We start from the raw sequence: 25,349 nt of genomic DNA, 5'->3' as shown, positions 1-25,349 counted from the left end.
GTGGAAGTTTTATCTATTATATTTATTTTATCAAATAATAGCTTTTGGTTTTATTAATTTTTCTCTATTGTAGTTCTATTTTATTGCTTTCTACTTGGATATTTATTTCTATTCATTTAAATCTACATAAATATTACTTTTTTATGACCTGAGTTTGAGATTTAAAAAAATCAAATGGACCTGCAGAATATCTGAGTGTTATTTTCAGCTTTTTCTCAACCCTGTCTAATGGCAGTTACTGAAGACATTTGTATTACTTTTATTTTTATTTTTGTATATATTTTTTATTCTACTTTAGGCTCTGGAATAGTACATGTGCAGATCATGCAGGATTATTGCATAGGTACATACATGGCAATGTGGTTTGCTGCCACCATCCCCCTGTCACCAATATCTGGCATTTCTCCCCATGTTATCCCTCCCCAACCTCCCTACCCTTGACTCTTCCTCCGCTAGTCCCCCCCAACAGACCCCAGTGTGTGATGCTCCCCTCCCTGTGTCCATGTGTTCTCATTGTATTACTTTTAAAAATGACGCAGGCTACTTTAATCATGGCCTAACACCTTCATTCATGCAATGTTTACTTGGTATCAGGAATGGGGGCAAAGTTGTGTTAGCTCTGCTCCAATCCGTCATTTGGGAACCTGGATTTTTTTGTCTTGTAGTTTCATTTTTTCTCTAGGCCCTGTAGATCCTCTCCATTCAGCCAGCAGGAGAGGAAGAGGAGAGAGCCTGTAGATAGCACCAGGGGATTTGATGGGCCTGAGCTGAAAGGCAGTGCACATCACTTACTCACAACCCACTTTGTTGATCAGAACTGAGTCACAGAGCGACAGGGATTTGCAGCACATAGGGTCCAGTTGTGTGGTAAAGAAGAAAGGAAGCAGATTGGTGAACAACTGTCCAGTCTCTGACCTTCACTCTTAGCCCCACTGGAAGTCTGAGGTAGGCATTCAGTCAACCCTAGCCCTAGCACGCCAGCAACTTGTTTCTGGAATGGTCCTTTACTTGGTGTGAACTGGTTCATTCACCAAACTACATGGCTCCTCACCAGTAACTCTACCAAGCATACATCTTTCATGAGTCTGAATCTCTGCCTCAGTTTCCTCATTGTAGTCAGTTCTCTTGTTGGTCTTTTTTTCCCAAGCTTTAGTCAGTTTGGCTTAGACTCTTGTAATATAGCAATCTTTATCAGTCCCCATATTCCATAGACGTTGCCTGGGAGCCGGCTTCAAACCACTTGGACCCCCTCCTCAATCCAGATTCATGGTGGCAACTTCCAGTGACTCACTGCCTGGATAATCTTGTCACTGTAGCCTGCCTTCCAGAGCAGACCCTAGCCTTAATACAGCCATATTTCTATGTCTTTCTTGGACACCGTAGTCCAAACTTCAGGCCTCTTGCAAGGACCAACGTCAAAGGTGGTAAGTTATCTTTCCTGGCTCTTCCCCTCCCTTATTGGCTGGATATGGGCTTTGACCATTCCCAAGGTTCCTTGGATCTTCTGTTAACTGGTCTAACTATTGCCATGTCCTTTAAGAGAAAACTCAGTCCTCTGTCCTGTGAGATTGCAGGCAAGGATGCTTCTGTTCCATGTAGTCCACAGAGGGTTTTTACTATTAATAATTATTAATAATTTAAGTGTTATATTTTCAGAGTTTTTACAGACTATTGTGTCAAAATATTTCCAAATAGAAGTTTCATTCAAAATGATTTCATTACTGGTGTTTTTATTTTCTTTTATTTTTAAGATGGAGTCTCGCTCTGTCACTTAGGCTGTAGTGCAATGGTGCGATCTTGGCTCACTGCAACCTCCACTTCCTGGGTTCAAGTGATTCTCCTGCCTCAGCCTCCTGAGTAGCTAGGACTACAGGCATGTGCCGCCATGCCCAGCTAATTTTTGTGTTTTTGGTTGAGACGGGTTTCACCATATTGGTCAGGCTGGTCTCGAACTCCTGACCTCATGATCTGCCTGCCTCGGCCTCCCAAAGTGCTGGGATTACAGGCGTGATCCACCACGCCTGGCCCATAACTGGTGTTTTTAAATTTTGTGATTTAAAATTTCCTGCTGTATAGTTTTTCAAATGAATTTTTTTTCAAAAGAAGTAATCACATATAATTTAAATTATTTTATTATAGTGTTATAAATAAACTATTTGCTCAGTATACACTTACATATCTTTTTTAGAGACCTGGTAGTTTTTAACTAATTTCCTTTTTTTCTCTGTCACCTTTAGACTCTTAATTTGAAATAAAATGGAAGTTTCAATTTTCTTTGAATCATTCTCATGCTCAGTTGATATATAAATGATACTGTGTCAATTTTCTCTTTTAAGAAAAACATTTGACTTGGTTTTAAGGCACTTTTTAGTCAGATTGTCTAAAATGCTTATTGGTCTCAAGGGACTTGAATTGAATTTAGTTTACCCATATGAAAAGAATACTTTCCCTTCCTTCATGTACAGTTAATCAGCCCCTTGGTTATTGCAGGCCTCATTGTGTTATGTTTGGATTGTCATTCATGAGTGCATAGGTCAGCAATGTTTCTATTCTGCTATATCCAGGAGAGTGTCTGTGTTTACTTGCTAATCTCTGGCTTATCCATGCAAATTTTAGCTCAGTTCAAATTAAACGGGATAAAGAGAAATCAAGTGTTTCTTTGATACATGCTTCCTACCAAATAAGGCACATCTGGGCATTGGGAATAAAGTGGCAAGGTCCGTGCCTATTCTGCAGCCTCCACTTCCTGGGTTCAAGTGAAATAAATTGTTAGTGGTGGAGGTGTTCATGATTAAGTGAGTAGTAGAGGTTAACTCATCTGACTTTCACATTACATCGATCTTTTCTCTTCTGAAAAGAGCAGTGCTGTTAATTTTGGGGATGGGGAGCTTATGAAGGGAAAGAGAGGGTGAGTGAAAATGAGACCACAAGGACTGAATTACCAATTGCTGCAGACATGGGATGGACAAGCTGTGTGATACACAAATCATTGTTCTCAGCCAAGTGCTTCATTTATAATAGAGATAACAGTAAGAACAAAATGATACCTCAGGAGTCTTTATTCTGGTTTGGCCACAATTAATAACATGGCAAGCACTTAACTGTGAACTGCAGGGCTATTATCTTTTTTTCTTCTTATTTTTTTAAAATTATATTTGTGTTCTGGGGTACATGTGCAGAACTTGCAGGTTTGTTACATAGGTATACATGTGCCATGGTGGTTTGCTGCACCTATCAGCCCATCGTCTACATTATATATTTCTCCTAATGCTATCATTTCCCTTGACCCCTACCACCCGACAGGCCCCAGTGTATGATGTTCCCCTCCCTGTGCCCATATGTTCTCACAGTTCAACTTCCATTTATGAGTGAGAACATGCGGTATTTGGTTTTCTGTTTCTGTGTCAGTTTGCTGAGAATCAGGGTTTCCAGCTTCATCCATGTCCCTGCAAAGGACATGAACTCATTCTTTTTTATGGTTGCATAGTATTCCATGGTGTATGTGTGGCACATTTTCTTTATCCAGTCTATCATTAATGGGCATTTGTGTTGGCTCCAATTTATTGCTATTGTGAACACTGTTGCAATAAACATACATGTGCATATGTCTTTATTGTAGAATGATTTATAATCCTTTGGGTATATAGCAAATAATGGGATTGCCGGGTCAAATGGTATTTCAGTTCTAGATCCTTGAGGAATTGCCACACTGTCTTCCACAATGGTTGAACTAATTTACACTCCCACCAACAGTGTAAGAGCGTCTCTGTTTCTCCACATCCTCTCCAGCATCTGTTGTTTCCTGACTTTTTAATAAGCACCAAACTAACTGGCATAAGATGGTATCTCATTGTAGTTTTGATTTGCATTTCTCTAATGACCAATGATGATGAACTTTTTTTCCTATGTTTGTTGGCCACATAAATGTCTTTTTTCAAGAAGTATCTGTTCTTACCTTTTGCCCACTTTTTGATGGGTTTGTTTTTTTCTTGTAAATTTGCTTAAGTTCCTTTTAGATTCTGCATATTAGCCCTTTGTCAAATGGATAAATTGCAAAAATCTTCTCCCATTCTGTAGGTTGCCTGTTCACTCTGATGATAGTTTCTTTTGTTGTGCAGAAGCTTTTTAGTTTAATTAGAACCCATTGGTCAATTTGGCTTTTGTTGCCATTGCTTTTGGTGTTCTAGTCTGAAGTCTTTCCCCATGCCTATGTTCTCAATGGTATTGCCTAGGTTTTCTTCCAAGATTTTTTTTATGGTTTTAGATCTCATGTTTAAATCTTTAATCCATCTTGAGTTAATTTTTGTATAAGGTGTAAGGAAGGGACCCAGTTTCAGTTTTCTGTGTATGGTTAGCCAGTTTCCCAACATCATTTTTTAATAGGGAATCCTTTCCCCATTCCTTATTTTTGTTATGTTTGTTAAAGATCAGATGATTGTAGATGTGTGGTATTATTTCTGAGGCCTCTCTTTGGTTACATTGGTCTATATATCTTTTTGGTACCAGTACCATGCTGTTTTGGTTACTGTAGCATTAAAGTATAGTTTGAAGTCAGGTTGGGTAGTGTGATGCCTTCAGTTTTGTTCTTTTTGATTAGGATGATCTTGGATATATGGGCTCTTTTCTGAACCATATGAAATTTAGAGTAATTTTTTCTAATTCTGTGAAGAAAGTTAATGGTAGCTCGATGGGAATAGCATTGAATCTATAAGTTACTTTGAGCAGTATGGCCATTATCACAATATTGATTCTTCCTGTTCATGAACATGAAATGTTTTTCCATTTGTTTGTTTCCTCTCTTATTTCCTTGAGCAGTGGTTTGTAGTTCTCCTTGAAGAGTTCTTCACACCCCTTGTAAGTTGTATTCCTAGGTATTTTATTTTCTTTGTAGCAACTGTGAATGAGAGTTCACTCATAATTTGGCTCTCTATTATTGGTGTATAGGAATGCTTGTGATTTTTGCACATTGATTTTATATCCTGAGACATTTTTGAAGTTACTTATCAGCTTAAGGATTTTTTGGTATGAGATGATGGGGTTTTCTAAATATATAATTATGTCATCTATACAAACAGAGATAATTTGAGTTCCTCTTTTTCTATTTGAATATGCTTTATTTTTTTCTCTTGCCTGATTGCCCTGGCCAGAACTTCCAATACTATATTGAATAAAGAGTGGTGAGAGAGGGCATCCTTGTCTTATGCCAGTTTTCAAAGGGAATGTTCCAGCTTTTGCCCATTCAGTATGATATTGGCTATGGGTTTCACATAAAAAGTTCTTATTATTTTGAGATATGTTCCATCATTATGTTTATTGAGAGTTTTTAGCATGAAGCAGCATTGAATTCTATCAAAGGCCTTTTCTGCATCTATTGCAATAATCATGTGTTTTTTGTCATTAGGTTCTGTTAACATGATGGATTACATTTATTGATTTGCATATGTTGAACTAGCCTTGAAACCCAGGGATGAAGCTGACTTGATCGTGGTGGATAAGCTTTTTAATGTGCTGCTGGATTCGGTTTGCCAGTATTTTATTGCAGATTTTTGCATCCATGTTCATCAAGGATATTGGCCTGAAATGTTCTTTTTTTATTGTGTGTCTGTCAGGCTGTGGTATCAGGATGATGCTGGCCTCATAAAAAGAATGAGGGAGAAGTCCCTCTTTTTCTATTGCTTGGAATAGTTTTAGAAAGAATGGTGCCAGCTCCTCTTTGTGCCTCTGGTAGAATTCAGCTGTGAATCTGTCTGGTCCTAGGCTTTTTTTGGTTGGTAGGCTATTAATTACTGCCTGAATTTCAAAACTTGTTATTGGTCTTTCCAGGGATTAGACTTCTTTCTGGTTTAGTCTTGGGAGGGTGTAGGTGTCTAGAAATTTATTCATTTCTTCTAGATTTTTTAGTTTCTTTGCATAGAGGTGTTTATAGTATTCTTTGATGATAGTTTGTATTTCTGTGGGATCAGTGGTGATATCCCCTTTATTATTTTTTATTGTGTCTATTTAATTCTTCTTTCTTTTTTTCTTTATTAATCTGGCTAGTGGTCTGTTTTTTAATCTTTTAAAAAAAACAGCTCCTGGGTTCATTGATTTTTTTGAAGGGTGTTTGATGTTTCTGTCTCCTTCAGTTCTGCTCTGATCTTAGTTATTTCTTGTCTTCTGGCTTTTGAATTTGTTTGCTCTTGCTTCTCTAGTTCTTTTAATTGTTATGTTAGGGTGTTGATTTTAAATCTTTCCTGCTTCCTCCTGTGGACATTTAGTGTTATAAATTTCCCTCCAAACACTGCTTTAGCTGTGTTCCAGAGATTCTGGTATGCTATGTCTTTGTTTTCATTAGTTTCAGAGAACTTCTTTATTTCTGCCTTAACTTCGTTATTTACCCAGTGGTCATTCAGGAGCAGGTTGTTCAGTTTCCATGCAGTTGTGCAGTTTTGACTGAGCTTCTTCATCCTGAGCTTTTGGAATTTTCAGCCTTTCTGCACTAGGTTTTCCTCATCTTCGTGGATTTGTCTACTTTAGTCTTGATGTTGGTGACTTTCGGATGGGGTTTTTGAGTGTTCCTCAATTTCTTGATGTTGATGCTATTCCTTTCTGTTTGTTAGTTTTCTCTCTGACAGGCACCTCTTCTGCAGCTATGCTAAAGTTTGCTGGAGGTGCACTCCATACACTGTTTGCCTAGGTATCACCAGCATAGGCTGCAGAACAGCAAAGACTGCTGCCTGCTTTTTCCTCCAGAAGTTTCATCCCATTGGGGCACCCACCAGATGCCAGTCAGAGCTCTCTTGTATGGGGTGTCTGTCGGCCCCTGCTGGGAGGTGTTTTCTAGTCAAGAGGCCCGGGGGTCAGGGACTCACCTGAGGATGCAGTCTGTCCCTTAGCAGAGCTTGAGCTCTATGCCGGGAGATCCACTGCTCTCTTCAGAGTTGGTAGACAGGAACGTTTAAGTCTACTGAAGCTGCACCCGCAGTCACCCCTTCCCCAGGTGCTCTGTCCCAGAAAGATTGGAGTTTTATCTATAAACCCCTGACTGGGGATGCTGCCTTTCTTTCAGAGATACCCTGCCCAGAGAGGAAGAATCTAGAAAGGCAGTCTGGCTACAGTGGCTTTGGGGTGCTGTGGTGGATTCTGCCCAGTCCGAATTTCCTGGTGGCTTTGTTTATACTGTGAGTGGAAAACTGCCTACTCAAGACTTAGTAATGACGGACGCCCCTCTCCCCACCAAGCTCGAGTGTCCCAGGTTGATTTCAGACTGCTGTGCTGGCAGCGAGAATTTCAAGCCAGTGGATCTTAGCTTGTTGTGCTCCGTAGATGTGGGATCCGCTGAGCAAGACCACTGGGCTCTGTGCCTTCAGCCTCCTTTCCAGGGGAGTGAATGGTTCTGTCTTGCTGGCATTCCAGGCACCACTGGGATTAAAAAATAAAATAAAATAAATCCTGCAGCTAGCTGAGTGTCTGCCCAAAGATATGCCCAGCTTTGTGCCTGAAACCCAGGGCTGGCTGTGGTGATGCAGGCACCTGAGGGCACCTCCTGGTCTGCAGGTTGCAAAGATAGTGGGAAAAGCGTAGTGTCTGGTCCAGATAGCTCTCTCCCTCAGGGTACAGTCCCTCATGGCTTCCCCTGGCTAGGGGAGGGAGTTCCCTGACCCCTTGCACTTCCTGGGTGAGGTGATGCCCCACCCTGCTTCTACTCACCCTCTGTGGGCTGCACCCACTGTCTAACCAGTCCAATGAGGTGAGTCGGGTACTTCAGTTGGAAATGCAGGAATCACCTGCCTTCCACGTTGGTCTCCCTGGGAGCTGTATTAGGAGCTGTTCCTATTTGGCCATCTTGCTCAGGAATCCCTACATTATCTTGTAGCAGATGCCACTCATGTGCAATCCAAACAGGTCAATTACTAGCAAATCTCTAATGATCTCAAATCACCATGAAAGAACCAAAGAAAATACCCAAATGTGAAGACAGAGAGAACTGAAATGGGGTACAAACCAATTTACAGAAATGGAACTTAACCCTTAGAGGAATGAAATGAGCCTGCTACATATTCATTTCTATCTTATTAATTATTTATGTAAGAAGTGAGCTTGTCACTTGAAGCAAAATTTTACAAGCCAATAAATGCATTATTTTTCATTCCCTTTTTCTGCAGGGAATGGTATATCTTTGAGAGGGAGAGAGAGAAAATAAAAGCTGTAAATATTGAAGTTTTCTTCTTTTTATATTCATTGTTGTTGGCAACTGTGGTTAAGTTCAACACTACAGGTTTCTGAACAAGGCAATCTTGCAGTAAACACAATAAGAATCTATTTATCTCTCATAAATGCTTATGTCTAACTCTCATTAATATTAATGGAGTGGCATACAAGCATTGAGGAGATAATAGACTCCCATTTAAATCCATTTGTATTCATGAGCTTTTTTTTTAAAGGTTACTTTTCAATGCTTCCTCTAAAAATGAGAGTCAATGATCTTATCTTCAAAGATATTTCAAACATAGCTAACTAAATAAAGTAAGAACCCAATTAAAGTTTGTTTGCAAACATTTCCATGGAAAACTTGACAGTAGATTGACTTATTCCCCCCCAATCATCTTTATTTGATCTATTAATTTGTGTACAGCACATTAAGTAGAAAGTATCAGATGATTTATATTTTCTGCTCCTGTTAGTCTTTGCTGGCAATCTGTCTGTGGCTAAATTCATGAACTCGGCTTCTCAAGCTGGTAAGCCCAACCCTTATTCTTTTTTTGTGGGGAGGTGGGCAGTGGCTCACCTTGCAGTGGACCATCTGCCTGCTCCCAAGATCCAACTACAAGCTTTTTATACATCTCCTTGTTCTTAAAAATCATACTGGAGCATTAGAATATCGAAGGTTAGAAACTTTTAGTAAATCTCATGTTCAGAAAATAGACTTTCTATTTGATAAAGAATATATCCTTTTACTATTAATTACTGATTCTATGGAAACACTAGTAATGAAGAAGAGAGTAATGAAATAGTGAGTAACTAGTAATAAAGTAATGAAGTAACTAATAATGAAGGAGAGATGGACAGGGAACGTCAGTGTTGCAGACAATTTATATTCTTTATGCAACCATTGTGCTTATAAAGAGAAGCAAGGCAATGGGATGAAGAAAGGGGGAGGGATGATGGCTAAACTCACTTTTGTAGTCTCAGTGATAAATCTCTTGTGGATTTTTTTTTAATTAAAGTATTACTTTATGCTTTTAAGAGAAAACCCTAACATACTTTCAGAACCTAAATTTAACAACAATTCAAAAATCACCAAAAAGAAAACACATTAAATGAAAGAGGTAGCCTTCTCATCAGAAGAACTAAGCTGAACCATTCAATTCAATAAAACATTAATATGTATTTTTCTTGGACAGACACATGGCTGGGCCTTGATGAAAAAAACCAGTGTGACCTGAGATAGTGTGAGGTCTCCACAGATTTGTAATCTAGATAGGAGAGAAAATGTATACCCAAACTTGCAACTATAGTTTACAGTTTAAGATATGTGGCTTTGATAAAGCTAAACCCAGCAGGAGGAATAACATAGTGGAATAAAATATATGTGATCCATCCATTAGAGATCTACATTTATTTATGGAGCAGAGAGAAAGGATACAGTGAACACAGTTCTAGGAAATACATGTTGTATAGAATGCAAATTGGACCAAAAATATTTGTCACTATATATATTTTGGTATACACACACACACACACACACACACACACACACACACACAGTATGCCATTCATTGCATTTCTTAAATATTTAAATACATATGAAAATTCACTGCAATATACAGAGTACTTAGGGACACTGATTTACTAGTAATATTAGAGGTTGGATTTATTAGAGTTAATGGAACTGATGGGTAGAATCAAACTCTTGAATATAGGCTCAATCTGGTATTTTTTGGGTTTTACATGAATTAGGTCATTTGTCAAGACACAGCATAGTTAAATTACATAATAGTTTAAAAACTTACTGTTTTAAAAGCTGTATCAGACAGCTACCAGGTGGGGAGACCCTGAGAATGAATATAACGAAGGAAAAGATGGCTGAGAGAGAGAGGGAGAGTCAGACCGATGGAGTCCTAATGATGACATTGAGTTATTGAATCTAGTGGACGTGAATCTAGATTGATCCCTAGACCCTTCTAGGGATGTGAGAACATTCCCTTTATTGCTTAAGCTAGTTGAAGTTGATTTATTCTTTATTCATAATTAAAATAACCCCAGTAAGGGCAGATTATACATTATTTTTATATATGCTAATTATATGTATTAAAGAATAAATGATTGAATGACAATAAAAAGCATGATTTGGCCCTCAGTATAATTTTGATACCTGATTTGAACAAAATTAACACCTTTACAGTTTTGAATAGTCATTATAAATATGGTATATATATTTCAGTTTACCTAGTTCTTTAAAGTCCTTCAACAACATTTTGTCATTTGCTATTTAGAAATCTCATACGTTTTTTGTTAAATTTATTTCTTGGTAATTTAAAAATTTTAGAATATCTTTTTAAATGTACATTTTAAACTAATTTTTGTTTGGTGATGTCTATAAGTTAAATTGACCTTTGTGTATTGACTCTAAAACCAGAAATTTTGCTAAACTCATGTTAATTTGAATTGGTAGACTATTTAGGTCTTCTATGAAGAAATCTTACACTCTGCAAACAGTCTTTACGCTTTTCCTATCATTGAGTATCATATTTGTGGAATGCCTGTTTTTGGAGAAGGTTGTGAAGATGGCTTTTTTCAGTTTAAGGATTTTCTTTCAATTTTTGGCTTTCTGTAAGATTTCTGTTTTTTCCTTCTTAAAAATCATGATTGGATACTGAATTTCATAAAATGCCCTTTATATCCTAATGATTATATTTTTCCCTATATTCTGTTAATGTAGTGAATTGTCTTAATGCTTATTCCAGTTTTTAATCTCATTTAGCTGTTATATTAACCTACATATAGGAGTTTTCAGATTTCCTATTTCTTGATTAAAATTGTTATTTTTTTACACTATGAGATATGCAAAAAAATCTTATGAAGAAAATAGGCAACACATTTTAAACCTTTGATTTAGTGAAAAGTACCTAATTAAAAGATAAATGATTAAAAGAATTAATGAGCTTTTATAGTGAGAATTAGAAGTAGTCATAATAAAGTATCTAATTTGGAAAAAATATGGGTAGTAGAGGTATTGTAGGCTGAGCTGGGTATTAGTATTAGAGAAAAACTAATAGAAACAAATAAAATTTTGATCAGAGAATATTTGTGTAGTCTTTCAATAGTTAGCATGGCTAAAATGCCAACTCATAACTTTATTTTGTGCTGGGCTCAGAAAATGATACCCCAAAGTATAGCACTTTGGCATGCTGAGTGCTTTGAGCTAGAAGAGAAACAAGGTCTCTCTGACCTTCTATCTTTCGTTTATTTATCCCTCTAGACACAGGGAAGGACTCTCTCTGAACTTCTGTTATCTGACTAAAGATAGTCTTCCAAACGGAACTCAGTTTTCTCCTCAATGAGTCTCCTCCCTGGGAATCTCATTAACCACACCACAGGATCAGAGACTGAAGATCAGTGCTAGATCCAGACAGATTTTGTCACAGGCCATATCTATTCATCTTCCCAAATCATGTCTGGCCTCTTAAGTTGCCTACATACCCTGTCTGTCCTCCCCACTGAAGAGGGTATATACACTTCTAGATCTCACTGGGTTTTTGGGGCGTTCCATTTTCTTTCTGTGATCTTCCACGTACGTAATAAATTTAGATACCTTTTCTCCTGTTAATAGGTCTACTGTGTATTTCACAGACTCAATTTGGAGGTCAAAGAGACAGTTTTTCTCTCCACTATACTCGTTTATACTTTAGGACTTGAAAATAGTGGACAAGGGAGTTACTTATGTGATTCGTTAGTTGAGTACAATTCTTACTGAAATTAGCTTCTTGGATTGGATGGACTCATCTAATCAGCCATTTTACCTTAAAAATGCGTTCTCTTCGGACGAGGGGACAGAGACCTCACTAGGGAGCCAGAACCTGTTTTCAGCATATTTTAAGAGAGGAGACAGAGGCTGTCACTGCAGTAGTCACTGTCCTGGTAAATTAACCATTGCACGGCCCAGAAGCGGCTCCGTGTCGACCAATGGGAGCCGAAGCCTTTGAGGATGCTGGAACTGTAGTTCTGGCCTAGGTTGGCACATGAGGTCTGAGGGAACTCACCCGCTGGCTCTGGTCCACCTTCTCCAATCCCTGTCTTCCAGGAGAGGGCTATCTCTTAAGAAAGGAAGGAGTTCTGTGCCCCTGAGAACCTACTGTCTGGTCCTGGCTGCATGGAAAAAAGATGGGCTTTTACAATTAAGGTTGGAAGAAGCCACCACAGGCAGCAGAATCCATCTTGAGATGAAACAACTGGACCTCTGGCAGAATTTCAAGGCACATACTGGGCTGACTCTGGGGCCATGATGTTGCCTTATCCTTCAGCACTGGGAGATGAAGACTGGGAGGAGATTTTCCTTTCCAAGAATGGGGAAAATAGAGAGACCATGAAGAAATTGGCTCAAAATCATAAAGCAAAAGGCTTGCTTTCTAATGATACTGAGTGGCCCCAGGAAAAGGAGGGAAAGGCCCAAATAGAGGTACCAGTTACATTCAGGGATGTGACTGTGATCTTCACGGAAGCAGAATGGAAGAGATGGAGTCCAGAGCAGAGGAATCTATACAAAGAAGTGATGCTGGAGAATTACAGGAATCTTCTCTCATTGGGCATGGCAGCAAAACACTCTCTGTCCTAAGACAAGGGAGAAGAGCCCAGCAGCCCTACTTAGGACGGTGGGCAAGAGCAGCAAGATGCTGCACCATGTTGACTACGGGGTGAGGTGCATCCTGCAGGACAGCCGGATCTTCTTCGGCACCTTCAAGGCTTTTGACAAGCACGTGAATTTGATCCTCTGTGACTGTGATGAGTTCAGGAAGATCAAGCCAAAGAACTCCAAACAAGCTGAAAGGGAAGAGAAGCGAGTCCTTGGTCTGGTGCTGCTGCGAGGGGAGAACCTGCTCTCAATGACAGTAGAGGGACCTCCTCCCAAAGATACTGGCATTGCTCAAGCACTTGCTGGGGCTGCTAGGCGTCCAGGGATTGGCAGGGCTGCTGGCAGAGGAATCCCAGCTGGGGTTCCCATGCCTCGGGTCCCTGCAGGACTTGCTGGGTCAGTCTCTGGGGTTGGCGGGCCATCTCAACAGGTGATGACCCCACAGGAAGGGGCACTGTTGCAGCTGCTGCCACAGCCAGTATTGCCGGGGCCCTGACCCAGTGCCCACCTGGCTGTGGGGGTCCTCCCCCTCCTATGGGCAGGGAAGCACCCCCTCCAGGCATGATGGGCCCACCTCCTGGTATGAGGCCTCCTATGGGTCCCCCATGGGGATCCCTCCTGGAAGAGGGACTCCAATGGGCACGCCCCCTCTGGGAATGCGGCCTCCTCCTCCTGGGGTGCGAGGCCTTCTTTGACCCTTGGCCACAGAATATGGAAGTAGCTCCGTACAGGTGTGGGTTCGATTCCTCAGGGCTACGTTACCACAGACCTGTCTGTTTGTTATGCTGCTGTTCGCGGGGTCTCCCCGGGTTGTCTGGTTTCCCTTACAGGGCCCCCTCCCCCGGGAATGCGCCCACCAAGGCCCTACACTCACCTTGGCCCTCCTCAGGTCCCTGCCTGTTTCCCAAGGCTGTGCATAGTCCTTTTATTTCTTTGTGGCCACTGAAACTGGTTTATAATAAACTCTGAAGAGAACATTAAAAAAAAAATGTGTTTTCTTCAACACGAGTCTTCTGACTTGATTTCACGAGGATTATAATGAGAATACTACTGCTACTGATAATGGTATAACTTTTTTTAGGTTATACTTTAAGTTCTGGGATACATGTGTAGAACGTGCAGGTTTGTTACATATGTATACATGTGCCATGGTGGTTTGCTGCACCCATTAACCCGTCATCTACATTAGGTATTTCTCCTAATGCTATCCCTCTGTTAGACTTCCACCCCCTGACAGGCCCCAGTGTGTGATGTTCCCCTCCCTGTGTCCATGTGTTCTCATTGTTCAAGTCCCGTTTATGAGTGAGAACATGTGGCGTTTGGTTTTCTGTTCCTGCGTTAGTTTGCTGAAAATGATGGTTTCCAGCTTCATCCATGTCCCTGCAAAGGACATGAACTCATCCTATTTTGTGGCTGCATAGTATTCCATGGTGTATATGTGCCACATTTTCTTTATCCAGTCTATCATGGATGGGCATTTGGGTTGGTTCCAAGTCTTTGCTATTGCAAATAGTGCTGCAATAAATACATGTAACTCACATTTTTATTGGGAATATTCAATGTGCTTAGTGCTGCACAATGCAGTTTTTACTGACAACTTTGTACACTTATAAGATTGTGTTATGTATGACTTATTTGAAAATTTCAATCACTTCTATTACAGCTATAGGCTACCGATACAATAAAAAGAAACACAAACTATTCTTAAATTTTACCATTTTTAATTTGTTTGAACATCACATGCTCTTTTCTTGGCCAGTTAATTGAGAGTAAATAATTTGTTGGTTTGTTAACACTGAAGACACAACCAATGTGTCTTGACAAGGTTTATTTTTCCCTCATCATTTTCTTTTCAAGTCTTTGGTTCCCAGTGTGCACTTATTACTGCTTTAGGTAGTAGACAATAAGATGTCATTTCTATTTTAACCTTTTTTTTTTTTAAAAAAAATGGATCCCAAAGATTAACTAAAATTTTAATATAAATAGCCAAACATAAGAAGTCTCAAGTACAAGTTTTTAAACTATTGTATAATTATTCAGAAATATGCTATATATATAATACGCTATAATGTATTATAGTATATAGTATATAATATGCTATAATGTATACAGTATATATAGTATATAATATGCTATAATGTATTATAGTATATATAGTATGTATACTATAGCATAAAGCAATACTATAGCATTAAAAATTTCCCATATATTATTTCGTCTTTCCTCACAACACATTTTAATATGAAGCAAATGTTATAGATGAGAAAACTGAGGCTCAAAGAGCTGATTACATTTTCTCAAGATAAAAATGAAAAAAGTTACCAATAGAAAAACTAGAGAAAAAAATTGCTTAAGATTACAAAGTGGCAGAGCTAAATGTAAAATTTAAGCTTTCTTTCTCAGAAAGCATGTTATTTTAATTAGGAATCAACTTTTTCATTTCTTCTCCTCCTCTTTCTACTCTCCTCCTCATTTTTCACCTTTACTTCATGTTTCTCTTCATTTTCTTCTTTGTTCCTCCCCTTCTCTTCTTCTCCTCCTTTTCTTCTTCATCATCATCGTCATCATCATTATTATTAATAGCTTTCAATGGGCAAGGCACTATTCTAATTTCTTTACTGGTATTTATCAAGTTTAATTCTCAAAACTACATTAGGTAAGTATTATTATTAAACCCCTTTTATAGATAAAGAAATCGATGCATAAAGAGTTCCAATTTGCCCAAGGACACAGAGCTCATTGGTAGTGTTAGGATTCAATCCCTAGTCATTTGGTTTTAGAGTGTGTGCTCTTAACTGTTATTGTAGTCCACCATTGTAACTGACAGTCAGAGATGTCTTCAGACAATGGTTTAGCAACTTCTTTTGAAGTACTCCTCAAACAGAACAACAAAATCAATTAATAGGAACATGCCATGTGCCAAATCCTGTACAACATCTTAACCAGCAATGGATTAACCAAAAAAAGATTTTCACAAGAGGTAAGGGGTGTGGGATCAGGTTTGGAGAATTGATATACTAAAATATTGGCCAATTGGCAACTTAAGTGTATTCAAGATACTTGTTATCATACTGCTAAAAGACAAATATAATTAATGTTTCCAAAAAAGGAAAAAACAAGTATAATCAAGGTATTATCTTCCTATTTAGTCTTTGATTATATACCTAATTGTATTTTTTCATAAAGAAGGTTTTGCCTTGATTATATACCACAATTGCTTGAGCTGTGCATCATTTCAAATAATTTTAGTCTAAAAATCATACTGTGATGTGATAATTGCCCTAATTAAGGTGATGCCTTTACTTATAAACTTGAATATAAATAGCTGAAAAATCTCCACAACCTTTTTTTCTTTCCAAATTTTAAAATTCCTTATGAATATCAGAGGGTATATTCAGTTCTGACATGTACATGTATGATTTTAGAAAAAAAATTACCCCTGGGGCCAAGAGATATATGGAATTATTACACTCTAGTATGTAACATTCTTGAAAGCTGGAAAACAATTAGATTTACGTATTTGTTTATGCATATTTATATTGGTTTACTGCATTTTCTAACATTACCTACACTGGTATTTGAGACTTGGAGAATTACTTTTTAAAAACCACATTAAGTTTTCTGGCTGAGAGAAATATTTAAACCATTGCAAAAATCCCTTTGCATGTGAAATCGTATCTTAAGTAAAAACAAAACAAAATAAAAATTAAAGCATTTCCATAAAATAAATGTAATTTGTTTGCAAGCTCTGTAGTAAATTATATGTTTAACAGCAATTTTACTTTGCATATTCAATACGTGATAAATATGTTCTCCAGAAGATGTGTTATCTGTTTTTGAAATTATTTTAACATTTTTTATTCTTAAAAAGATAAAGCATCAAGTTTTACCATTAATACACATTATTTTCTGGTTTTAAAATTTATTATCAAATGCAAAAACAGAGCAAATGAATATATTTGATGTGTTTTGTAGACTTAAATAATATTTTATGTAATGTAAAGAACATAGTGAAAGGAACACTGGACTTTTTGGTCTTCTTGGCTCTGTCACTAATTAATTTGCTATCAAAGAGTCTCCTCATCTTATATGAGCCTTAGTTTTCTTCTCCATAAAATCTAGGCAAGTGGTCTAAGGTGTTGCTCTTCAAAGTGTGTTCCCTAGACCAGCAGTATTAGTATCGGCTGGGAGCTTGTTAGAAATGCAGATTCTTCGATCTCACTGGGCTTACTGAATTAGAATCTGCATTTAAGTAGAATCCTCAGGTGATTCATGTAGTGGTTAACGTTTGAGAGATTCAGCTGCAGTAAGCTTGCATATCATCACATCTGAAGATGTATAGATCGTGAATGCAGCATTTCACATAGAAATACTCGCATATCTTAAAATGCTACAAAATGTTCTAAAAGATATAAATTTGGTACTGTATAGGCTTAGGTTAATCTAAGACTACCAGTTACTCCCTGTGTGATCCTGGGTAAGTCATTTTTCTTGTTCTTGTATATGAATCATTGATAGGTTTTATTTAAATACATCACAGGAGTGATGTACTTTAAATGAAATAAATATTTTGTATGATCACTGGAGTTCAGTACAAGTTAATTTTTCCTTTCATGTTCTGCCTTCCACACCTCCTCATCCCCATCCCCATCCCCAAGTTGTGTTAAGCCACAAAGAGAATGAGATGAATAAATCGAATATTATTGAAAAGTGCATTAATAATATGTGTATACTTGCAATTACAATTGAGCTGTTCATTAACCTGAGCTGAGCCAGTTAATTTCCTACTCTAAAGCAATTAATTTCATTCTTGAAAGTACTTGCTCCAAACCTTTCTTGCTTTCCTGAAAGACAAAATGTCACCTCTTCCTGACTTCGGGCATCTGCTAGGCCAACTCAGTGATCTACAGGAGAGGGGAGGCAGAGAGACATCGAGAGCTGAAAGTGTAATTACCTACATGGGCAGGAAAACATGAAAGAGCAGCCCCAAACACATGTGTACACCATTCCTTCAGGCTCAGGCAGATAACCAGGGTGACGAGTAGGGCTGGAGACAGAGGAAGATTCTAGCACAGAGTGAAGAACTGGGAATCCATGACCGTACCACAGAGCATGGCCCATGTCTCTTTGTTTCATTGATAGATACTCAATGCCTGGAATTAATATGTGCTCAATAGATACTTTTTGATGCGTGAATCGAGGTGAAGCTGAAGAGCAAATCAGCTGACTTGAATAGCAGGAAGTAAGGGAGGTTTATTCTTGGATAATAAGACCTCAGGAGATGGAGGAGGCAGTGGAAAAATGAGATAGTCCCTAGAGCTGAGAAGGGTGCAAGGTTCCAGGCAAAACCCAAAGATGAAAGTAGAAAAGATGGAATCCCTGGTTTCCGGCTCAGGAATGACAAAGAAACGAGTTATCACAATCTGGCTTTGCCTCAGTACAAGATCCATGGCAAAAACCATTTGGATGCTTTAAAGGGGACCAGGAGGCTAGAGGAAAGACATCTAGACTAAAAGGAAATTCCTAGGTGTTTTACATGGTATCTGGGATTTAATTTAGTTAGGTGTGGTAAGACAGGCAGACACAAAAGTGATTGTCATGAAGGAAGAAGTCAATCATACTCAGTTCCTTAGAGGCATGAAGTCATGGCATCCACACAGGCCCACATGAGAAGCACCAAGGCCAAATGGATGGGAAGAAGAAAGAACTAGGAGCTAAAGTCTTTGTTGCAGTTTACAGCAGGAAGTAGAAAAAGTTCTGCATTGTTGTAGGCATAAGATACAGATATGTTTAAATGTAGTTGGTTATTGTATGCTACAAACCGCACACCCCTACAAAAGGGAAGTGTGCAGTTAGGCCCAGGATGGTGAGCAAGGGCAGCAGTTAGAATGTGGCCTATGGAAGGATGCCAAATGGTCAAATATGGGAGATAAAAGAATAGTAATTACACTTGGGCTAGGTCAGGGAGAAGGATGACACAGAGTTTTAGGTCCTGCTGAGGTGTAGGTACCCTCTGTACTAGCAGCATCCTGGGAAGGTGACTGAACATCAGAGAGGAATGGTTGGTGGTTCCCAGCCTCAACAAAGGTCTCTGGGCAATTGGTACACTCTAAAGGGACTGACCTTGAAGGGACCTTCTGGGTTGACACAGTGATTGTCACCATGTTCCCTGGTGTGAAAAGATGATACTTTGACACTAAGTCTGCTGGATATTGCCATAATCATGGGAAAAAATGGGGGAGCCCCAGCTGAGGTTAAGACTAAACTTCTTGTAAGCCCTTTGGGGGTAGAAATTCATCTGAAATTGAGGAGTTCCTCCTTTCAGAAAGTTGTTTTGGCTCTGCTTAGATGCAGAGGCACATTTCTCCCAGACAACTGGGTTCTTGTTCCAACAATATTAAATACTCCATCCTTTCCCCACTAGTTTGAAGTGTTGCCTTTACCAAATATTAAGCTTTGATATATTATTTAGGACAGTAGTTCTTCAACTTTTTGGCTGCAAATGTTTTTGTACTCAATATTTTCTGAGCATCTCAAAGAGCTTTAGTTTTTGTGAGTTATAGCTATTGATATTTATCACTTTAGAAATTAAAACTAAGAAACACTTAAAATTTTATCAATTCATTAAAATGAGCAGTAATAAACCTATTACATTTTAACATAATCACATATTTTATGAAAAGTAACTATTTTTCTTTTTTTTAAATTATTATACTTTAAGTTCTGGGGTACATGTGGAGAACACACAGGCTTGTTACATAGGTATACATGTGCCACGGTGGTTTGCTGCACCCATCAGCCCATCGTCTACATTAGGTATTTCTCCTAATGCTATCCCTCTCCTAGTCCCCCACCTCATGGTAGGCCCCAGTGTGTGATGTTGCCCTCCCTGTGTAAATGTGTTCTCATTGTTCAACTCTCAATTATGAGTGAGAACATGCCATGTTTGGTTTTCTGTTCCTGTGTTAGTTTGCTGAGAATGATGGCTTCCAGCTTCATCCACGTCCCTGCAAAGGACATGAGCTCATTCTTTTTTATGATTGCATAGAATTTCATGGTATACATGTACCAAATTTTTTTTTTATCCAGCCTTTCACTGATGGGCATTTGGGTTGGTTCCAAGTCTTTGCTATTATAAATAGTGCTACAATAGATGTATATGTGCATGTGTCTTTATAGGAGAATGATTTATAATCCTTTGGGTATATACCCAGTAATGGGATTGCTAGGTCGAATGGTATTTCTTGTTCTAAATCCCTGAGGAATTGCCACACTGTCTTTCACAATGGTTGAACTAATTTACACCTCTACCAACAGTGTAAGAGCACTCCTATTTCTCCGCATCCTTTCCAGCATCTGTTGTTTCCTGACTTTTTAATGATCACCATTTTAACTGGCATGAGATGGTATCTCATTGTGGCTTTGATTTGCATTTCTCTCATGACCAGTAATGATGAGCTTCCTTTCATATTGGCCGCATAAATTACTTCTTTGGAAAGTGTCCTTTATATCATTCACCCGCTTTTTGATGGGTTTATTTTTTCTTATAAATTTGTTTAAGTTTCTTGTAGATTCTGGATATTAGCCATTTGTCAGATGGATATTTGCAAAAGTTTTCTCCCATTCTATATGTTCCCTGTTCACTTGATGATAGTTTCTTTTGCTGAGCAAAGCTCTTTAGTTTAATTAGATCTCATTTGTCTATTTTGGCTTTTGTTGCCATTGCTTTCGGTGTTTTAGTCATGAAGGCTTTGCCCATGCCTATGTCCTGAATGGTATTGCCTAGATTTTCTTCTAGGGTTTCCATGGTTTTAGGTCTTTTGTTTAAGCCTTTAATCAATCTTGAGTTAATTTTTGTATAAGGTGTAAGAAAGGGATCCAGTTTCAGCTTTCTGCATATGGCTAGCCAGTTCTCCTAACACCATTTATTAAATAGGGAATCCTTTCCCCATTGCTTGTTTTTGTTAGGTTTGTCAAAGATCAGGTGGTTGTAGATGTGTGGTGTTATTTCTGAGGCCTCTGTTCTGTTCCATTGGTCTATAGATCTGTTTGGCACTAGTACCATGCTGTTTTGATTACTGTAGCCTTGTAGTATAGTTTGAAGTCAAGTGGTGTGATGCCTCCAGCTTTGTTCTTTTTGCTTAGGACTTTTTCTTGGCTACGTGGGCTCTTCTTTTGGTTCCATATGAAATTTAAGTAGTTTTTTCTAATTCTATGAGGAAAGTAAATGGTAGCTTGATGGTGATAGTGTTGGATCTATAAATTACTTTGGACCATTTTCATGACATTGATTCTTCCTATCCATGAGCATGGAAAGTTTTTCCCTTTGTTTATATTCTCTCTTATTTCCTTGAGCAGTGGTTTATAGTTCTCCTTGAAAAGTCCTTCACGTCTCTTATAAGTTGTATTCCTAGCTACTTTATTCTCTTTGTAGCAATTGTGAATAGGAATTTACTCATGGTTTGTGTCTCTGTTTGTCTGTTATTGGCATATAGGTATGCTTGTGTTTTTTGCACATTGATTTTGTATCCTGAGACTTTGCTGAAGTTGCTTATCAATTTAAGGAGATTTTGGGAGGAGTCTTCTAAACATACAATCATGTCATCTGCAAATAGAGATAATTTGACATCCTCTTTTCCTAACTGAATGCCCTTTATTTCTTTCTCTTGCCTGATTGCTCTGGTCAGAACTCTCAATCTTATGTTGAATAGAAGTGGTGAGAGAGGGCATCCTTGTCTTGTGCCAGTTTTCAAAGGGAATGCTTACAGATTTTGTCCATTCAGTATGATATTGACTGTGGGTTTGTCATAAATAGCTGTTATTGTTTTGAGATATGTTTCATCAATACCTAGTTTATTGAGAGTTTTTAGCATGAAGGGCTATTGAATTTTGTCGAAGGTCTTTTCTGCCTCTGTTGAGATAATCATGTGGTTTTTATTATTGGTTCTGTTTGTGTGATGGATTATGTTTATTGATTTACATATGCTGAACCAGCCTTGCATCCCAGGGATGAACCCAACTTGATCGTGGTGGATAAGCTTTTGGATGTGCTGCTGGATTTGGTTTGCAAGTATTTTATTAAGGATTTTTGCATCGATGTTCATCAGGGATTTTGGCTTGAAAGTTTCTTATTTTGTTGTCTCTGCCAGGTTTTGGTATCAGGATGATGATGGCCTCATAAAATAAGTTAGGGTGGATTCCTGCTTTTTGTATTGTTTGGAATGGTTTCAGAAGGAATGGTACCAGCTCCTCTTTGTACCTCTGGTAGAATTTGGCTGTGAATCTGTCTATTCCTGGCTTTTTTTGGTTGGCAGGCTATTAATTACTGCCTGAATTTCAGAACTTGTTATTGATCTGTTCAGGGATTTGACTTCTTCCTAGTTTAGTCTTGGGAGGGTGTATGTTTCCAGAAATTTATCTGCTTATTCTAGATTTTCTAGTTTATTTGTGTAGAGGTATTTATATTTTTCTCTGATAGTAGTGTGTATTTCTGTGGGATCAGTGGTGATATCCCCTTTTTCATTTTTTATTGCATCTACTTGATTCTTCTTTTTTATTAGTGTGACTAGTGGTCTATCTATTTTGTTGCTCTTTTCAAAAATCTACCTCCTGGATTCACTGATTTTTTTAAAGGAGTTTTCATGTCTCTATCTCCTTCAGTTTTCCTCTGATCTTAGTTATTTCTTGTGTTTTGCTAGCTTTTGAATTTGTTTGTTCTTGCTTCTCTTGTTCTTTTGATTGTGATGTTAAGGTGTCAATTTTAGATCTTTCCTTCTTTCTCCTGTGGGCATTTAGTGCTGTAAATTTCCCTCTACACACTGCTTTAGCTATGTCTCAGAGATTCTGATATGTTGTGTCTTTGTTCTCATTGGTTCCAAAGAACTGCTTTATTTGTGCCTTAATTTTGTTATTTACCCAGTAGTCATTCAGGAGTAGGTTGTTCAGTTTCCATGTAGTTGTTTGGTTTTGAGTGAGTTTCTCAATTCTGAGTTCTAATTTGATTGCACTGTGATCTGAGAGACTGTTAAGATTTCCATTGATTTGCATTTGCTGAGGAGTGTTTTACTTTGAATTATGTGGTCAATTTTAGAATGTGTGCGATGTTGTGCTGAGAAGAATGTATATTCTGTTGACTTGGCATGGAGAGTTCTGTAGATGTCTATTAGGTCTGCTTGGTCCAGAGCTGAGTTCAAGTCCTGGGTATCCTTGTTAATTTTCTGTCTCGTTGATCTGTCTAATATTGACAATGGCTTGTTAAAGTCTCCCACTATTATTGTGTGGGAGTCTAAGTCTCTTTGTAGGTCTCTGAAATCTTGCTTTATGAATCTGGGTCCTCCTGTATTGGATGCATATATATTTAGAACAGTTAGCTCTTCTTTTTGCATTGATCCTTTTACCATTATGTAATGCCCTTCTTTGACTCTTTTGATCTTTGTTGGTTTAAAGTCTGTTTTGTCAGAGACTAGAATTGCAACCCTGGCTTTTTTTTCTTTTTGCTTTCCATTTGCTTGATAAATATTTCTCCATCCCTTTATTTTGAGCCAATCTGTGTCTTTGCACCTGAGATGGGTCTCCTGTGTACAGCACACCAATGGGTCTTGACTCTTAATCCAATTTGCCGGTCTGTGCCTTTTAATTGGGGTATTTAGCCCATTTACATTTAAGCTTTAATGTAATGAGCATTTAGCCCATTACATTTAATGTTGTTATGTGTGAATTTGATCCTGTTATTATGATGCCAGCTGGTTATTTTGCCAGTTAATTGATGCAGTTTCTTCATAGCATTGGTGGTCTTTACAATTTGGTATGTTTTGTAGTGACTGGTACTGGTTGTTCTTTTCCATATTTAGTGCTTCCTTCAGGAGCTCTTATAGGAGAGGCTTGGTGGTGACAAAATCTCTCAGTATTTGCTTGTCTGTAAAGGATTTTATTTCTCTTTTGCTTGTGAAGCTTAGAATTAGGATATGAAATTATGGTTTGAAAATTCTTTTCTTTAAGAATGTTGAATATTGGCTTCCACTCTATTCTGGCTTGTAGAGTTTCTGCTGAGAGATCTGCTCTTAGTCTTTGTGGATATCATGACCTTTCTCTATGATAGCCCTTAACATTTTTCCTTCATTTCAAACTTGTTGAATCTGACAATTATGTCTTGGGGTTGCTCTTCTCGAGGAGTATCTTTGTGGTGTTCTCTGTATTTCCTAAATTTGAATGTTGGCCTGCCTTGCTAGGTTGGAGGAATTGTCCTGGATAATATCCTGAAGAGGGTTTTCCAACATGGTTCCATTCTCCCCATCACTTTCAGGTATGCCAATCAAATGTAGATTTGGTTTTTCACATAGTCCCATATTTCTTGGAGGTGTTGTTTGTTTCTTTTCAGTCTTTTTTCTCTGATCTTGTCTTCTTGCTTTATTTCATTGAGTTGATCTTCGGTCTCTGATATCCTTTCTTCCACTTGATTGATTTGGCTATTGATACTTGTGTATGCTTCATGAAATTCTCAAGCTGTGTTTTTAAGTGCCATCAGGTTATTTATGTCCTTCTCTAAACTGCTTGTCCTAGTTAGCAATTTGTCTAACCTTTTATCAAGGTTCTTAGCTTCCTTGCATTGGGTTAGAACATGCTTCTTTAGCTCAGAGGACTTTGTTATTACCCACCTTCTGAAGCCTACTTCTGTCAATTTGTCAAACTCATTCTCTGTCCAATTTTGTTCCCTTGGTGGCGAGGAGTTGTGATCTTTTGAGAAGGGGCATTCTAGTTTTTCAAATTTTCAACCTTTTTGCACTGGTTACTTCCCTCTTCATGGATTTATCTATCTTTGGTTTTTGATGTTGGTGACCTTCAGATGGGATCTCTGAACAGACATCCTTTTTGTTGATGTTGTTACTACCTCTCTCTCTTTGTTAGTTTTCCTTCTAGCAGTCAGGCCTCTCTGTTGCAGGTCTACTGGAGTTTGCTGGAGGTTCACTCCATACCCTGTTTGCCTGGGTATCACCAGCAGAGGCTGCAGAACAGCAAAGATTGCTGCCTATTCCTTCCCTGGAAGCTTTGTCCCATAGGGGTGCCTGCCAGATGCTAGCCAGAGCTCTCCTGTATGAGTTATCTGTTGGCCCCTACTGGGAGGTATTTTTCAGTCAGGATACATGGGGGTCAGGAACCCACTTGATAAGGCAGTCTGTCCCTTATCAGAGCTTGAATGCTGTGCTGGGAGATCCACTGCTGTTTTCAGGGCTGTCAGGCTGGGGTGTTTTAAGTCTCCTGAAGCTGCACCCACAGTCACCCCTTCCCCCAGGTGCTCCATCCCAGGGAGATGGGGGTTTTATCTATAAGTCTCTGACTGGGGCTGCTGTCTTTTTTTCAGAGATGTCTTGCCCATAGAGGGGGAATCTAGAGAGGCCAGCTGGCCACAGTGGCCTTGCTGAGCTGTGGTGGGGTCCACCTGGTTCAAACTTCCTGGCAGCTTTGTTTACACTGTGAGGGTAAAACTGCCTAATTATGCCTCAGCAATGATGGATGCCCC

At 38.6% G+C, this 25,349-nt stretch overlaps 1 protein-coding gene and 1 pseudogene across 2 annotated transcripts; both read left to right on the top strand.

Moving 5' to 3' along the window:
* The first annotated feature begins 12,437 nt into the window (after positions 1 to 12,437).
* LOC108283182 (zinc finger protein 343-like) lies at positions 12,438 to 12,826 on the top strand. The gene has a single exon (XM_037728153.1). It carries the CDS (start codon positions 12,482 to 12,484, stop codon positions 12,812 to 12,814), a length of 333 nt encoding a protein of 110 aa, XP_037584081.1. The 5' UTR covers positions 12,438 to 12,481; the 3' UTR covers positions 12,815 to 12,826.
* A 27-nt stretch (positions 12,827 to 12,853) lies between these two features.
* On the top strand, positions 12,854 to 13,599 carry LOC108283181 (annotated as a pseudogene). Its single transcript, XR_005195580.1, has one exon. The product of XR_005195580.1 is annotated as a small nuclear ribonucleoprotein-associated protein B-like (transcript).
* The last annotated feature ends 11,750 nt before the right edge of the window (positions 13,600 to 25,349 follow it).

This window comes from Cebus imitator, unplaced genomic scaffold (genome assembly GCF_001604975.1).
Source record: "Cebus imitator isolate Cc_AM_T3 unplaced genomic scaffold, Cebus_imitator-1.0 Scaffold257, whole genome shotgun sequence".
Lineage (NCBI taxonomy): Eukaryota > Metazoa > Chordata > Mammalia > Primates > Cebidae > Cebus > Cebus imitator.
Note: the sequence above shows the minus strand (reverse complement) of the source record. Positions and strands in the feature narration are given on the sequence as shown.

Bases quoted from the DNA above. Each gene is read 5' to 3' on its own strand.
- LOC108283182 (XM_037728153.1), top strand. From the start codon at position 12,482: ATGATGTTGCCTTATCCTTCAGCACTGGGAGATGAAGACTGGGAGGAG.